The sequence below is a fragment of the Pelodiscus sinensis genome, chromosome 5, assembly GCF_049634645.1.
Source record: "Pelodiscus sinensis isolate JC-2024 chromosome 5, ASM4963464v1, whole genome shotgun sequence".
In the NCBI taxonomy this organism is placed as follows: Eukaryota; Metazoa; Chordata; order Testudines; family Trionychidae; genus Pelodiscus; species Pelodiscus sinensis.
This window is the reverse complement of record NC_134715.1, coordinates 91,036,449-91,049,332: the sequence shown is the minus strand read 5'-3', so window position 1 is coordinate 91,049,332 and position 12,884 is coordinate 91,036,449. Positions and strand designations below refer to the sequence as shown.

Here is a 12,884-nt window from a genome sequence, read left to right as displayed (position 1 = left end):
ATTTGATACTTCAAAAGGTGCTGATGTCACCCAACATACAACCCAACATTCCATCATGAAAAGACCAAACTATACTGATAAATTTTTCAGGACAGCCAATTCTCCCAAGTACCTTCCAAAGCCTGTTTCTGATAACCATGTCAAACACCTTGTTCCAGTCAATGAAAATCATGTAGATATCCTGATGTTGTTCTCTACATTTTTCTTCGATCTGCCTGGCTGTGAACATCATGTTGGCAGTGTCTCAGCCGGCATGCAATCCACACTGTCTTTTAGGAATGATGCCATGTGACATGTAATGACAGCCTGTGGTAGAGGATGAGGGCCTGATTTCACCAGCTATAGATAGGAGTGTAATGGCCTGGTGGTCATCATAGCATGCACAGTCACCTTTTCTCCTGTATATGTGTACAATAAGGACATCTCTGAAGTCCTGGGGGACTTTCTCTTTCTCCCAAATGGTGATAGATAAATGGGTGAGACGGTGCATTAGCTGGTCACCAGCAGCTTTAAAAACCTCTGATGGGAACACATCACTGCCAGGTGCCTTTCCAGATTTCATCTTATTGACATCTTTTTGTATCTCATCAAGAATTGGCAGTATAACCAGCTGTGAATCATTACCTTACTGAGGAATCTCCTCAAGAATGCTGCTGTCAAAGTTGATGTCTGATTTAATACATTGTGAAAATGTTCAACCCAGAGGTGAAAGATTTTAGCATTATCTGTAATCAGAGTGCTGCCATCAGCAGAGCACACTGGCAAAAAGCCAGCAACACCCAGTCCATAGACTGCCTTCAGCCCATCATAGCATGCTTTAAAATTATGTCCATCAGCTGCACCTTGAAGTTTGACTGCTTTACATTTCCACCAGTCCTCTTTCATTTGACACAATTTGACTTAGGCAGAAAGTATATCTCAAATGTTTACTGATTTACTGGAGACTTTCTCTTTATCGTTGATTCAGGCCAGGTGCGTCACGTGCATCTTATCAAGAAGAGCCTGGGCATTTTTGTCCTTGTCATTTAACTAGTCCTTTTGTTTGCATTTTCGGAAACCTAGTATTTTGACAGCAGTTTTACAGTGGTTTCCTTGATGTTAATCTAGTCCTCCTCAACAGTGGATGGCTGCTCTGGACCTTTATTGTTGATAAATATGGAAGCATCAAGACTAAGTTGAAACAATGCTATTGTCTCGGACATTTCAAGTTTACCTACAACTAACTTTTTCCAGCATACAGCAGAATGGCAGATAAAGGCTCAAGGAGACAACACTACATATTGTGTAATGGTCAGACCAGGAGCCCATGTCATTCATTGCATGAGTCAACTTAACATCAGAAAGATCTGTTTTGTAATGAAATAGTCAATCATTTGCCAGTGCTTAGACTGAGGGGACATCCAAGTTGCTTTATATTTGTTTGCCTATTGGAAGAATACGCTTGCAATAGCAAGCTCATGCTGCACACAATTTTGAAGAAGGGTACCATTTGAGTTCTTGCTTCCCATGCCATGTGGTGCAGTCCTGACCTACCCTAGGATTAAAATCACATAATATGTATAGCTTGGATATTTAACTTTCCTGAGTAAGAATTTGTGAGATCAGGCACATAAAATACTTATAGATCATCATCAGACCACTAAAAGAATGACTGTTCCAAGCTGAACTGTTTAATCTATGCATACAGACCAACAGTGGATAATACCATTTTAGGACAGCTACATTTCCCATGTATGTATCTCATCTCTACATCTTGTTTTTAGTGGACCCAAGCTATGTGGTTTCTCAACTTGCCCAGTGCATGACCAGTATAAGGGCTTCAGTAAGAATGAGGTGTCTGAAAAATCAACAAGACCAGATAGTAGTTATGCTTAGGTGTCGGAGGAACTAAGATTGATGAGAATTCTTGATGAAAATGGTGGGTGTAATATCTGCTAACTCTACACCAGAAGTTCCCAAACTTAATTGGTTCACATCTGATCTTAAATATTCTTGTGAAGTGTTTACTACTGGGCTGCGTCTAGACTGGCAAGTTTTTCCACAAAAGCAGCTGCTTTTGTGGAAAAACTTGCCAGCTGTCTACACTGGTCAGTGTTATTGTGGAAATGCTATGCTGCTCCCGTTCGGGCAAAAGCCCTCTTGTGCAAATGCTTTTGCGCAAGAGGGCCAGTGTAGACAACGCGTTATTGTTTTGCGGAAAAAAGCCTCAATCATGAAAATGGCGATCAGGGCTTTCTTGCACAAAACCGCGTCTAGATTGGCACGGATGCTTTTCCGCAAACAGTGCTTTTGTGGAAAAGCGTCCGTGCCAATCTTGACGCTCTTTTCCGCAAATGCTTTTAACGGAAAAACTTTTCCGTTAAAAGCATTTGCAGAAAATCATGCCAGTCTAGACGTAGCCCTGGTGTAAACATACCACAATTTAGGAAACTCTAGGGCTTTTTTTCAGTGTAGAGTAAGGATATTCTTAGGATCAAAATATTGGATTGGGACTCAGATGCAATTTTAGCTCTGACACAGACCTCCTATGGGACCTGAGAAAAGTTGCTTAGGATAAGATTTTCAAACCCACTTGAAATTTGGATGTCCAATTCTCATTAGGTTCCCATTAGTTTCTAATGGTTTGGGGGCTTAATCCCATATTGATTTTGAAATTCCTAGACTCATAGACTTTAAGGTCAGAAGGGACCATTATGATCATCTAGTCTGACCCCCTGCACAGTGCAGGCCACAGAATCTCACCCACCCCTCCCAGAATAATCCTCTCACCTATATCTCAGCTATTGAAGCCTTCAAATACTTTGAAGACCCCAAGATGCAGAGAATCCTCTAGCTGTGATCTGTACCCCATGCTACAGAGGAAGGCGAAAAACCTCCAGGGCCTCTGCCAATCTACCCTGGAGGAAAATTCCTTCCCGACCCCAAATATGGCGATCAGCTAAACCCTGAGCATGTGGGCAAGACTCATCAGCCAGACACCCAAAAAGTTCTCTAGTAATTCCTATCATCCCTCCATTGACCTATTTCTCACTGATAATGAATGGTCAATTAGTTACCAAGATCATGTTATCTCTTCAAACCATCCCCTTCCTAGTCTTAGTGTCTCTGTCCTTCAGTTCTTTTCATAAACAAAATGGGGATAATGCTAAATATTTTTGTCTTTGTTGAGTACTTAGATTGTGAGATTCCTGGGACAGGGATGGTCACTTGCAATGTAAGGACCTAATGGAGTTTGAGGTTTCTAGTAAATACTAAACTATTCTTAGATTCTCAGGTAAGAGCAATGTTACTTTTTCTACCAATATCTCTAGGAGTTAACTGTCTTCTCAGATAGGGACCTTGCCACAGAGCTTTTGTTACCTTTCAGCTGGATTTGAGCAAAATGACCTACAAAGCATCTTTAAAAAATACAGCTAGTAAAAAGTGCAGTAATCTGCTTGCATAATAGTGATGCATAGCTGCATCATCTTGGCTTTTGACTAGCCAGGATGTTCTAGAATCCTAAATTTTGAACACTAGGTTACTGGCAGTACAGTATTTAATGACAACCCTTGACTCTGCAATTCACTTCCTCAATTGGTCCAACAAAATCCTTGTAGTCAATTTCAGGTCGCACTCCAAGGTCTTCCTATTCACTCAGGTCTTTCCGGACTAAGTGGGATTATTATTATATGGTTCTTGTTAGAGTAAGTGTGCCCAAGTATTATTAATATACACTTTCCCAGCTCAGAAAAAAATAATATGAATGAATTATAACACAAGAGTAATATTTTAAATGGGGAAACAGAGGTATTGTCAGTTTTTTGTGTTTGTTAATGCGTGCATCTTAATCCTGCTCTGAATTTGATTCCCAGCTCCCATAGACATACCTGCAGAAGTTCTGCTCCAACTAGTAAGCTAAAAATAACTGTGTAGACATGGTAGCTTGGGTGGTGTCTTATGCCCAAGTATGTACCTACTTGAATCAGCTAGGTACATACTTAGACGGCCAGCCTGAGCTGCAGTTTGTGTTACCCTGACTACATGGATCTATTTAGTACACTAACTCAAGCGGAGATAGCATGTATGTATTTACTTGAACTAGGACCCTCATCTCTCGGCTCAAATGAAGACATACCACTTATATGAGGAACTAGTCAGTAATTGAGAGAATGAGTGTTTTTAGTATAACTCCCTACTTCTGATTCTTCATAGCTCTGTGACACTTTCACTTTGCAGGATAGAATTTACCTGACATTTCTCCCCATAAGTAATTATTTTTTGGAAGCATCATGAAGCAATTAGAATAAAATTGTTTTCTGAATAGCTATATAGCTGAAAGATTTGGGGGTAAGAAAACTGATATACAGTGAGGAAATAGATCTAGTCAAAGGATTTGAGCGTTTCAGTACTATTGTCTTGAATTTGACTGAGTTGTGCCTAAGACTGGATAAAGGCAATCCAAGGTCCTAGATATATTACAATACAGTGCCCTACCCCTGTGCAGTGGTCTGGTGACTGGGGGTGGAAGGGATCCTCTACTCCCTAGCAGCAAGTCCCTTAGGAGCAGCAGTGGGGCTTTCCCTTCCCTTGGGATCGGAACAGTAGAGGTGACATTGGAGCCCTGTCCTCCCTTTGGAAGCTGTGGGTGAGCCTTCCCACTACACATCCAGCAGCCAACTTACTTTGTGTATAAGCCAGACCAGACCCACTGCTCTATTCTCCCGATGCACAGGTCAAGTCTAACAGGAAAAAAGTGTGTATTTACATGTCAGCTATCTCATTGTACATACACACTTTTTTTCTACCCTAGGCTTAGCTACGCACAGACCTCTGCTGGGAGTGTCTTGGCAGTAGGTCTTGGACTTAACACTACATTGAGATGTGTGGACCAGCTTGCATCTCTCAAAATGATTGTTTCAGGCTATCTGCAACAGGCAGACATCACTACATCAGTTCATGTTTTCAAAATTTTCTTCAGAGTGATGAGAAAGTGATGAGACTTTTTTAAAAAATGAAAGTTGAAATTTTGATATAATTAATCATCATTTCAGGAGGCAGAGTTCTACATATGGGTCTATAATGCATGTGTCTTAATTTGGCTCCGCCTGTGACCTATTCTTGCTTTGCATTGGGTTTTCTTTGATTAGCTCATAAACTATAGAGGCAGTGTTGTGCATGCTAGTGTAGGTAAGGCTTAAGAAAAGTGGGACATGGGTGAGCCGGCAATAAGCTCAGTTCAATAGCGCTTAACTCTGCAAACAATGTTCTTAAGGTATAAGGGTGGGGTGGGTGGAATTGAAGTGAATGGCAAAATTTAGGAGCAGGCCCTATATACTTGCATGATTCAATAATATAGCAGAAAGTTCACACTTCTGCTTGTCAAAGCATAGGACTTCTGCACAGAATGTTTTGTTGTAAATAAGGCCTTGTACATTTATTTACCAGTATACATATCTTCTAAAGAGTATTCCATGTCTGTAGAGAAATCATAAGTATCATGTTTATTAGTAGTTGTTTGACTGTGTTCCATAAGGCAGTGAAATAATACTGTTAAATTATTTAACATCAATAGTTTTGCATAGGAAAAGGTATGATCTAATGACATGGGTTATGGGGTTTGTTCATCAAAGTAGTCAATTGTCAAACTAATTATATATAAAGGATAAAACTTATTTTGTGGTATGCTAAAATTATTTGTAGAGATTTGATGGAAGAAGCAATGTGTTAAATTGGAGAAAAAACATGCATTAAAACAGCTGTATATTCTAACAACTAATCTATCATGCTGTTTAGTAAAGAAATGTCATCACATTTGTTACAAAGGCAAACATCAACATACCAAAACAGGATCCAATTTTTCTAAATAATTTTTGATACATCATTGATTTATTTAACAGATGAGTTAATATAACCAATGTTATCAAAACCAGATGGTGCTTCCTAATATTCATCCTGTTCAGTCAGACCCTGAATATTTTCTGGACCATCAGTATATAAAATAGGATGCTGCAATTTGTGATGCCAAACAAAAGCAATCATGCCTGCCAAGCACATACTATAACAGGCAGCATTTCAGCTCTGCTAGACAGAAAGTAATTAGAATGCTTTTAATGTCCAAAAGAATGATGCTGATAGGCTGCCACAGATGTGTAGATTTATGAATATTTATATGGTGGTTTATAGCTGACACTTTTATCAGTTGAAGAAGATAAAATATCTGCCTGACTCAGAAGCCTGACAGTCAGGTTAATAAAATCTCATTAAAGAGAATGACCTATGCAATTATATAGGATTTATTGTAATTCATTTTTGATTGTACTCTGCTTAAAGATGCAATTTCCCATTTCCTGATGCCAAATTTAGGTTGCATATCAAGATCTATGTGGGTTTTAACTCCAAACCAGCACTAGAAGAAAGATATGCTTTTAATATCTTAGTATGTTACACCTTTAGAGAAAAATTATTTTGATCTCCTGTTCCTTTGTTCATTCTGTGAAGATAAGGCAAGGAAGCTAGAAGTCTACTTTTCTTTTTCTTAATTACAACTTCTTAATAATCAGTCCATTATCATCTGCTTTCTATGACAAATGGCCTAAGACCATTTTCCTTCCCTGATTTGCAAATTTCACTGAATCAAGCCACTGAGGTCCTAGGCACCTGGAAGATTTCTGCCCTGTCACTTCTCTGTACATTGTTATGTGCAGTCCAGAAGTAGAAATCGGAGGCTGTACTTTTCTGAGGCATCAAGATTAGCTTTCAAGAAAGCCCTAACAGAAAAAGCATCAGCAATCTGCGATGCAGCTTTTTATGAAAGGGCTTCCTTCTGAAAACTAACCCCTGCATGGCAAAAGGTTGAGGCAGGGTGTGAAAGGTTTGCTGCGACGTCTGAACTCAACCAGGGCAATAGGGAACCGCCCTTGCTTTATAGCAGAGAGCTCTCCTTTCGGGCAGGTTTCATAGGTGCGAGATACCAAGATTAACTTGCCAAGGGCGGGGTCGCGTGCAGGAACTTTAGTTGTGCAGCGTGAGATCATTTTGCCTGTAAAAGTCACTGAGGGGGGCGGAGAGAGAGCGCTCCTCGCACCGCGTCTCCCCTCACCCCGTGCTGAGCGCACGTTCCCCCTGCCCGCTGGGGAGCAGCCTGCGAAAGGGGGGGAGGCGCTGGGGTTGGAGAAGACGAGCAGGGGAGCAGCATCCCCCAGGTGTAGGAGGCTAAAGCCTCCTTCTGCAGCGTCTCTCCCCCCCTCCCCCGCGCCCTCTTAGCAAGTGCTGGAAAGGGGCGCCCGCCCCCGGTCTAGGGTGACTGTCCGCGTTGGGGGGAGCCCCTTCCGCTCAGGCGCCCGCCCCGCCTGCCCCTCGCGAAGTGCGGCGCGAAGTTGCCGGGAAGAGTTGGTACCTGCGCTCAGCTCCAGGCTGCTGCTGATGCCGCCCTCGCCGCTGCCGCCGCCGCCCCCCGGCTGGCCCTGGCCGTAGCGGGCCGAGGAGGAGGAGGCTGCCTGGGGCCCCAGCGGCGGGGCGGGAGTCCGCGGGTGGCTCTGCGCGGCGGCGGCGGCGGCGGCTCTGGCGGGCCCGCTGGGGTAGTGGTGCGGCTCGCTGCTGCTGGAGGCGGCGGGCGGGAAGGGCTGCCCCGCCGGCCGCAGGTGGGGCAGCTCCACCATGGTGGGTCTCTCGTAGCGCTTGGGCAGGGCTGGCCGCCTGCTGGGGAAGGTCTTGAGGACGCTGTAGGGGCTGCGCTGCCGATAGAGCCGGGGGAGGCTGGGCCCCTCCTCCGCCGCCTGCATCTCCTCCTCCATCATCATCAGCATCCCGCCGCTGCGGCGGCGGCTCCCGGCCCCTTCCCGCCGGGCTGCGTCTGCCGCCGCCGCCGCCGCCGCCCGTCTCTGTGGCACGGCGGAGCCCGGTGCGCTGGGGGGCCGGGGTGATTGACAGGCGGCCGCGCCAATGCCTGGAGGGAGACGGGAGGCAAAGAGCAAGGCTTTCGGGGAGCCGCCGCTAATGATAACGGGGCAGGGGGGCGGGACTTGGCGCGGCCGCCCCTTGCCCCTGTCCCTGCCCAGCCGCGGGGCCCCAGCTGCGCCCAGGCAGGTGGGCGAGGGCCGCGCTCGCCAGGCGCCTCCGCTGCGCCGGACCCCGGCCCTGCGCGGGGGGCTGCAGCGCCTCTGGCTGCGCGGCGAGCTGCAGGGCGGGAAGGAGAAGCGCCCTGGGTCGCCCCCCCGGGAAGGGGCGGGGGTGTCAGCGCTGCCGCTCGCCCCGCCACGGGCGCCCCTGCCGTGTAAACGGAACTTTGAGGCGAGCCGAGGGGGGCCCGCCAAGTTTGGCGGGGCGCGACAGCGGTTGCGCCTGTGGCTGCCGCTCGCCGCCCCTCCGCTCCCTTCCCCTCTCGGCGCGCTACTGGCGGCGTGTGGCTCAGGTTTGCACGCACAGGCACCTCGCAGGCTACCTCAGTGTCTAATTGCCATTCACCCCCCATCCCCGGGTGCCTCGCGCAGCCCGCGATGGCAGCAGCCTCTGTGCCCATGTATTAGAGATGAAATAAATAATGCCATAAATAAAAGTATTTGCGAGTTCAGGGACTGTCAGAGCTGATTAGGGCACAGAGGACATTTTCTTTCTTATTATGCAAAAGCATCGCATGGCGAAAGGAAAGCGGTTTCACTGTAACTCATGCATGTCAGATTTCTGGGAACCCGAGAGATTAATCACATTTAACATTATTTGCAGTATCTCTCTGGCTCTGCTTTTTGGCGAACTGCTCACAGGAGCTGGACAGGTGGATCACTGCCATCTCCACTCTGCCCCAAACCGTTAGAGGGACAGTTAAGAAAGAATGAAATACTGGTGAAAGGAAGAGAATGAGATGCCGTAGACAGACACTTCTGAGAAATGGTGGGGATCTGGGTGAGAAGAGAGACAGCTGAAATCGAATGATATGTTAGCGAAAAATGAACGATAACAAACCGCTCGTTCTTTCTTGCGGGGCAATTTCATTGTTTGCATTAACAGTTCCTTTCAGCCTTCAGTCCCAGTCCTCTCCCGCTTCTGCTGTTATAATTTATCAGCATTACAAAAAAATCTCTGGTTTTTCAGAGTAAATACAAAACACCTTACTTAGATTTAAGGGAGGGATCCGTATCCTGTCATCACATGAAGTTTGTTGCTGTTTATTGTGGTCATGGCTCTCCCATTTCAGTCTTATTTATTTAAATCGTACTCAATGAAATGGAAAAGTAATCCTCCTTACTGAAGTACTTAAAGTCGAAAATCTTCAGCCAATCTCATCTTTAAAAGTAGAAAAAACTTCTTAAAACTGGACTTTGACTAGAGATGATAGATTTTTGGACTAGCAGAATCACTCCACTCTTTGTGGCAGCCTGAAATGTCTAAATAAGGCTGCAGTTAACAGTTGTTTCTGTTTTATTGCATTAAAGTCGATCCTATTTTGTTATTGTCTGATAGACTGGGATGTTTGACCAAGTGTTTTTCTTAAACATTTTTATATTTTTAATCTTTTTCCTATAATAGAAATGAAGCAACAGATACTGATACTGATCTTCCACAGGAAAATGAAATGTTTTGATATCAAATGTCACCATTTCAGTGCTGAAGCACTTTGAAGGAGGGCATGAATGTGATTATTTGATAGAAAATGTATAAACTCCATAGTTAGTATCCTCTCTTCTTCCCTTTGCCTTGTTGTTCTGCCTAGTATAAAATACAGCCATGTTTTAAACACACTTCTTGGAAGTTGACAGTTGACATTTAGGGCCTGATCCAACTGTAATTGATGTAAGTGAGCCTTCTATTGGCTGTAATGGGTGATAGCTCCAGCCCCCTTGATATGCTGAGCCACCGACTCTCAAGAAAAATGTTGATTCATTGGAGAGGCTTCAAAGAGGAGCTGGATGTTTTTCTAGAAGATGTTCTCTAGGGATTTTTTGGGGAAGTTCTATGGCCTGGATTATACATTAGGTCAGATCATATTATCACAATAGCTCCTTCTGACTTGAGAATGTAGGAATCCTGCCAACCTCCCTTCCAACACCACCAGAAGGGTTTCTGAGTCACCATTGTCTTCTTGGAAGCCCAGCCATGGTCTTTTCTCTTTATACAGCTCCCTTTCCATCTCTGGAGTGTCTAACATTAAAGGAATTTATCAATATTGAATGGGCATTTTCATGTTCCTCTTCCCACCCTCATGGTTTTCCTGCATAGAGCCAAAAGCCATAGTGGGTCCCTAGCAGGCTGTGGGGGAGGGCAGCTCCATGCTCCTGGAAGAGCTGGGACCGGGGGAGAGGCAGCCATCACCATAGCTTGGAGTGTGCCATGTCACCCCTCCACCCAGCCCTTAGAGCTGTCCAGAGTGCACCATGTAGGGTGTGTCTAGACTACATTCCTCTTTCAACAGAGGAAATTAGACAGTTCGACATTGCAAATGAAGCCGGGATTTGAATTTCCCATGCTTCATTTGCATATTCATGTCATGGTGCTCTTTCGAAAAAGCGCTATTTCAAAAGTGAAACCACAGTCTAGACCCGGTTCTTTCGAAAACAGAAGCCTTTTTCAAAAGATCCTGTAAACTAGCTCTGGCTAGTGGTGATTTAAAGGACCTGAGGCTCTGGGCACTGCTACAGAGGCAGTGGCCAGGATCCCCAGGCTCTGTAGAATTGCTGGGCCCTGGAGCAGTTGCACCATTTCCTGTCCCCCGTCTGCAGGCCTGGCTGTGTGAAATTATGGATGTCACGAGTGGGCTAGTGTTGCCTACTGGCACATATCAGTCAATGACTCTCAAGTCTGAGTTTTTTAATTCAGTTTTTCTCCCAAAGAAGAGCTTGTTTAGTTTACAGGTTTATTATTAATTATTATTATGTTTACAGACATTTTTTCTAGTTGATTAGTGTTGGTTTAAATGTGCTAGACTGAGAGCCTTCGGGAATGAAGTGTTTGGTTTCTTTAGGTCAGAACAGATATAGCACTAGTAACTGCAGTTCAAGTTTCTCCACACTTATGAACATGCCTCAGCTCTGATCTGGAAAGAGCACCTCTGGATGGAAGAATTTTCATTCATCTTCATTGCCCATTCCAGTCTCAGTTTTACTGTTAAAATTAAAAAAGAGGGGTGACAATTAGTGCCAGTTGTGATTCTATTTATATCATTTTATAAATTAATACTAATTTTCACCCACGTAAGACCATTACAATAGTTAAAATATACAATAAATGAACTCAAAAGCTAGGTTTAAATAAATAAAGGTAGCCAAGAGAGATAAAGGAATAGTAGTGTTATGTGCTATATTAATCCATCTTTGGGTTTTCTATTGTGCCCATCATGGTCAGATCAAAATGCTTCCTTTGTATATTAGAAATGCATACTAAGGTCCTTCATTGTCTTCACGGAGCCTTCTGTTTTCTCTCTTCCCACATAGGATATTCTTCTTAGGGTATACATCTGTATGTTTTGTCATTATTTTATCCCTTTCCCTCTGGCTATGGTGCAAAAGAGAAGAGAAGGATGAATGCAGGACCTTACGTGTGGTTTATTAGTATAACCTCACAAAGCTCCTTCCACAGCCAAAGCCAGTGGAGTGACCTTCAGCTGTCATGATCTTTGCCCAGAACTTTATGACTTGCCTGGGTCCAGAGGAACATAGTTAGTACGTCATATAGAAGATATAATCACTGATATAGCTGCACTGATCCTTCTTTGAAGTTCAGGATCAAAGATTTGAATTGACAATAGAAGCAGACTCGGAATCACTGGTGGGATCAAAGTACAATGGTGATTTGCTTGTACCAATCTATTGATGATGTGGGTTGCTACATTTTGTGTAGGCTACTGCTGGAGCTCACTATTGCTCCATCAGCTTTAATTTGAGTGGTCTCATGTTAAGCATCATGGACTCCTACACTTTAAGGTCAGAAGGGACCATCATGGCCATTTACTGTGACCTCCTACATACCACAGGCCTCAAAACCTCACCCCTCCACTCCCTAGCCTCTGGTTGGGTTACTGAAGTCTTCAAATCATGATTTAAGATTTTAAATTACATAGAATTTACAATTTACACTAGTTTAAACCTGCAAGTAACCCATGCCGCATTCTGCAGAGAAAGGTGAAAATCTGCAGAGTCTATGCCATTCTGACCTGGGGGAAAATTCCTTCCCAATCCCAAATAATTAGATCCCGAGCCAGACCCAGCTTCCAGGCATCTGGGAAAGAAGTCTCTGCAGTAACTCAGAGCCCTCCCCATCTAGTGTTCCATCACCAGCCATTGGAGATAATGGCATCTGATGATCATATAGTCTTTGGACTATTAGTTGATATTTATGTTAGCTATCTGCATCACAGCCCCCTTTTCCAAGACAAGACACAATATGGCTACATTTGAGGACGCGCTTCTTGCTCTGATGCTCTTACAACATAAGGAATGACGAGTGCTCTTCAAAAGGAACAAAACTGATGCAACAAACTCATTTTACATAAGCTTCCAAGCAGCCTTAACACTATAATAACTTTCCATCATTGTCATTTGGAGCAGACCCAGAAGTGAAAGGTTATGTATTCTATTACCAAACCACTGAAACATGTTTTCCACTGTTTGCTAACTATAAGGATTCAGAATACTGTAGGTTACAAGAGTGGTATTTTGAATGCAGGTATGTGGAGGCCCTCATTACAGCAGCTTTTAATTAAGAAAAAGAGAAAAGATGGAAAGAAAGAGACACCAGGAAAAATATGACAACACTGCAGTATATACTTTCCTCCTCAAAAATACTGCAAGGAGCATATTTGTTAGTAGAAAGAAAAATATCCACATTAGATACAGACTATCAATGATCAACTACGCCTCTTTTAAAGGTGTTTAAAGGCACAACACTCAAAAAGGCAAGTGAGATTCATCTCC

The 12,884-nt window shown here is 44.0% G+C and overlaps 1 protein-coding gene across 2 annotated transcripts in view; it reads right to left on the bottom strand.

The window, feature by feature from the left end:
- BEND4 (BEN domain containing 4) overlaps positions 1 to 7,869 on the bottom strand; it is a 35,949-nt gene extending 28,080 nt beyond the window's left edge. For both annotated transcript variants that reach the window (XM_075930513.1, XM_075930512.1), the window contains exon 1: positions 7,379 to 7,869. In XM_075930513.1, coding sequence (XP_075786628.1) covers positions 7,379 to 7,787 — 409 coding nt within the window. In that variant the 5' untranslated portion in view covers positions 7,788 to 7,869. The remainder of the gene's footprint in view (positions 1 to 7,378) is intronic.
- Between the last annotated feature and the right edge of the window lie 5,015 nt (positions 7,870 to 12,884).